This window comes from Otolemur garnettii, unplaced genomic scaffold (genome assembly GCF_000181295.1).
Source record: "Otolemur garnettii isolate 467f Iridium unplaced genomic scaffold, OtoGar3 scaffold00204, whole genome shotgun sequence".
Taxonomy (NCBI): domain Eukaryota; kingdom Metazoa; phylum Chordata; class Mammalia; order Primates; family Galagidae; genus Otolemur; species Otolemur garnettii.
This window is the reverse complement of record NW_003852599.1, coordinates 2,496,045-2,499,274: the sequence shown is the minus strand read 5'-3', so window position 1 is coordinate 2,499,274 and position 3,230 is coordinate 2,496,045. Positions and strand designations below refer to the sequence as shown.

General features: G+C 54.5%; 1 protein-coding gene across 1 annotated transcript; it reads right to left on the bottom strand.

Moving 5' to 3' along the window:
* Positions 1 to 261: 261 nt before the first annotated feature.
* On the bottom strand, positions 262 to 1,102 carry GJB3 (gap junction protein beta 3). The gene has a single exon (XM_003801274.1). The coding sequence runs from the start codon at positions 1,072 to 1,074 to the stop codon at positions 262 to 264; it is 813 nt and encodes a 270-aa protein (XP_003801322.1). The 5' UTR covers positions 1,075 to 1,102.
* Positions 1,103 to 3,230: the final 2,128 nt, after the last annotated feature.

The window sequence follows — 3,230 nt, the reverse complement described above, 5'->3', positions numbered from 1 at the left end:
GAGTGTCCCCTTGCATAGCTTGTATACAGTTAATTTGCTTGTTTAAAAGTTTGTCTCCGCTGAGGGCTGGCATTGGGCCTGTGGGCCACCTATTTACAGGTGGGCCTCCCAGTGCCCAGGAGCAAAAAGTATCTGCTCAAATAGAAATGCAACAGCTTAGTGAATTCAAAGTGGGGTACCCAGCCTGCATAGGACCCTCCACCCGGCAGCTCCTCCCTGCCTGTCCCACTGGCAGCCCCAGTGTCACCCTAAGCCCCATGGTCAGATTGGGGTCAGCTTAGGTGCAGAAGCCTGTAGTTTGTCATCGCCCAGGTCTGGATCCAGCTCCCCAGCCTCTACCAGCTTGTGGTGGCAGCGGCAGGTGGAGGCCCGGCTGTTGGAGGCTGAGGAGCCTCGGACTCCAGAGGGCCTGTCCCTATGCATGCATCGCAGGAGCCTGTGGAAGATGAGGTAGCAGATCTCGCAGATGGTGAGCACGATGCAGACGGCCGAGGCGGCCACCATGAAGTAGGTGAAGACCTTCTTCTCGGTGGGCCGGGCGATGTAGCAGTCCACGGTGTTGGGGCAGGGCGCCACGTTGACGCACTGCACCAGGCGGGGCATGCCGAAGCCGTACCAGAGAGTGTGCAGCACGTAGAGGAAGAGGAGCTGGATGAGGAGCTTGAAGACGAGGCTGAGCAGGTACGTCCACCACAGGGCCCCGTGCTTCTTGCCTGCGTTGTCGTATAGCTTGGCGCACTGGTCACCGTGCTTCAGGCGGTGGCGCCGTTCCCGTTCCTCACGGTAGGCCACGTGCAGGATGACAAGCAGTGAGGGGCAGGTGACGAAGATGAGCTGCAGGGCCCAGAGGCGGATGTTGGAGATGGGGAAGAAGTTGTCATAGCAGACGTTGGTGCAGCCTGGCTGCTTGGTATTGCAGTCAAAGTCCTTCTGCTCGTCCCCCCACACACGTTCTGCGGCCACCACATACACCAGGACCCGGAAGACGAACACTACCGACAGCCAGATGCGCCCGAATGCTGTGGAGTACTTGTTCACGCCACTCAGTAGCGCCTGGAGTGTCTTCCAGTCCATGGTGGCTGGTGGGGGCTCCGGGGGCCGTGCCTACCTGAGGGAATAAGAGGAGGAACCATGTTGTTAATGAATAGGTGGCTTAACTGAGCCTTTACTATGTGCCAGGCACTGCCCCGAGTTCTGACTTGTTCAGTGATCACAGTGACCCAGTGAGATGGTGACCATTATTCTTCCCAAACTGCAGATAGAAAACCGAGGCACACCAAGGTGAAGTCACCTGCCCAAAGACACAGAGCTAGGGTGCTGAAGGGAGGGAATGTGCATTTGCTGGTAGCAATTACCGATCACTGAACATTTATTATGAACCAGGGGTGAAGCTAAACGCTTTATGGGAAGGATCTCATTTAATCCTTTATAAGAACCCTGTGAGGTGCATACTATTATTATGCTTGCTACTTACAGATGAAGAAACCGATAATCACAGGATTGCAAAGCATATAGTAAGTGCTCAATAAATGCTGGCTACTCAGGACTGTGAAGTATAGAGAGAGGTGAAGTCACTCACTTGGGAGAGGTGGCATTTAGGCTGGCCCGTGGGTCCCTGTGGCTCTCTGCCACCTGCCCTCCCTTTGCTGCTGGGGGACAGATGCTTGCCCCTGTTACCTTGTGAAGGCCTTGCTACTATCCTGTGAAGCTGGGGTTATGAGTCCCATTTTACAGAGAGAAAACTGAGGCTCAGGGAGGGGAAATAAGTTGCCCAAGGTCTCACAGTCAGTTGGGTGGTGAAGATGGAAGACTGATTTAGGTGTGTGTGTGGGGCCTATTGGGGGATATGATCTGGCTCCTGAGTGGACACTAGATCTAGGGAACATCTAGAGATAACTCCCCTCTCTTTGCTGGCCCGGGGGGAGCCCCCACCATGCTGGTTGCCAGAGCATAGTGGTGGGGAGATGTGCTTTGTTTATGCCCTCAAATCTTACTTCTTCCCAGTCCTGTAGTGACTCAGAGGGCGTGGACGGGTGTGTCTGCCTGAGTGTGCCTTGGGTCTGCGCTGTGGAGGGTGTGAGAGCACACACATCTCCATGTGCATGTGTGGGCCTGCATGCCTGGGTGAGTGCCCCGGGAGCTGGGTTTGAGCCTCTGAGCATGGCAGTGCCTGTGGGGCCACCACCCTGCTCCAAGCCACCAACACTGGCTGATATTATTGCCATGACCTCCTCCTCACTGGCTATTCAGCTTCCACTCCTGAACCCCTGGAGTGTAGTAAATGGGTTCATGGCTCTTTCTTGTTTAGAACACTTTAATTTTCACTCCACAGTCTAATGATGATTCTACATGCATCAGTGATTCAATGATTCAAGTCAATGATTCTATATACTCACTCTCCTCTCTTCCCCTCTCACCCTGACTCATTCTGCTCCAGCCACACTGGGGGCCTTGAAGGATTTGCATTGATTCCTTCTGCCTGGAATGCTCTTCCTCTTGAACCTCACTTGGCTGGCTCCTTCTCATCACAGAGGTCTCTGCTCCAACACAGGCACCTTACAGGCCTCCCCAGACTACCCTTGTCACTCTGCTCCTGTCTCCTTCCCTTTTCATAGAGCTTTATTACCACTTGAAAGTCTTTGTCACCTTTTTGTTCTTATTCACTGGCTGTCACCCCACCAGAACCTCAGCTTGTTCTTGGTCCTACTGTTCTATGTTTAGTGCCTGCTGCTTGGAACATAGTCGGTACTCAAATGCGGAAGGGGTAAACATTCACTGACTAGCTGGGCAACCTCCAAGAATTCTCCTTAGCCCTATTTCCTTATCTCCAAAGGGAAACAATTATACTTTTTCTTGGGCTGTTGTAAAAGTTACAAAAGGCTGCCTCCCCCATCCAGGCTATCACTCACCCCGAGAGTTCCAAGACGCTTAAGTGGTGGCTGGCTCCCTGTCTGCCAGCCCTGAGAGGCGGAGGACCCCGACCGCTGCTTCCCCCTGACACCTTCCAGGGCTGCCTACCGGGGTGCAGGCCCCTGCAGGGTTCCCCCCTTCCACCTTCCCCAGAGCTCTCTGCCCAGTCCCTCCTGACACACCCCAGGAATGGACTCACTGGCTAAGAATTTCCCTTCCAAGCCCAGGCTAGGGACTGGTGGAGCCAGTTCTGGTTCACCCTCTGCTGCCCCTCAAAGCCAGCTCCCAGCCCGTGGACAGGACAGCGCCCAACTTTGCCC

Excerpts from the sequence above, each read along its gene's own strand:
- GJB3 (XM_003801274.1), bottom strand. The coding sequence starts at position 1,074 with ATGGACTGGAAGACACTCCAGGCGCTACTGAGTGGCGTGAACAAGTAC.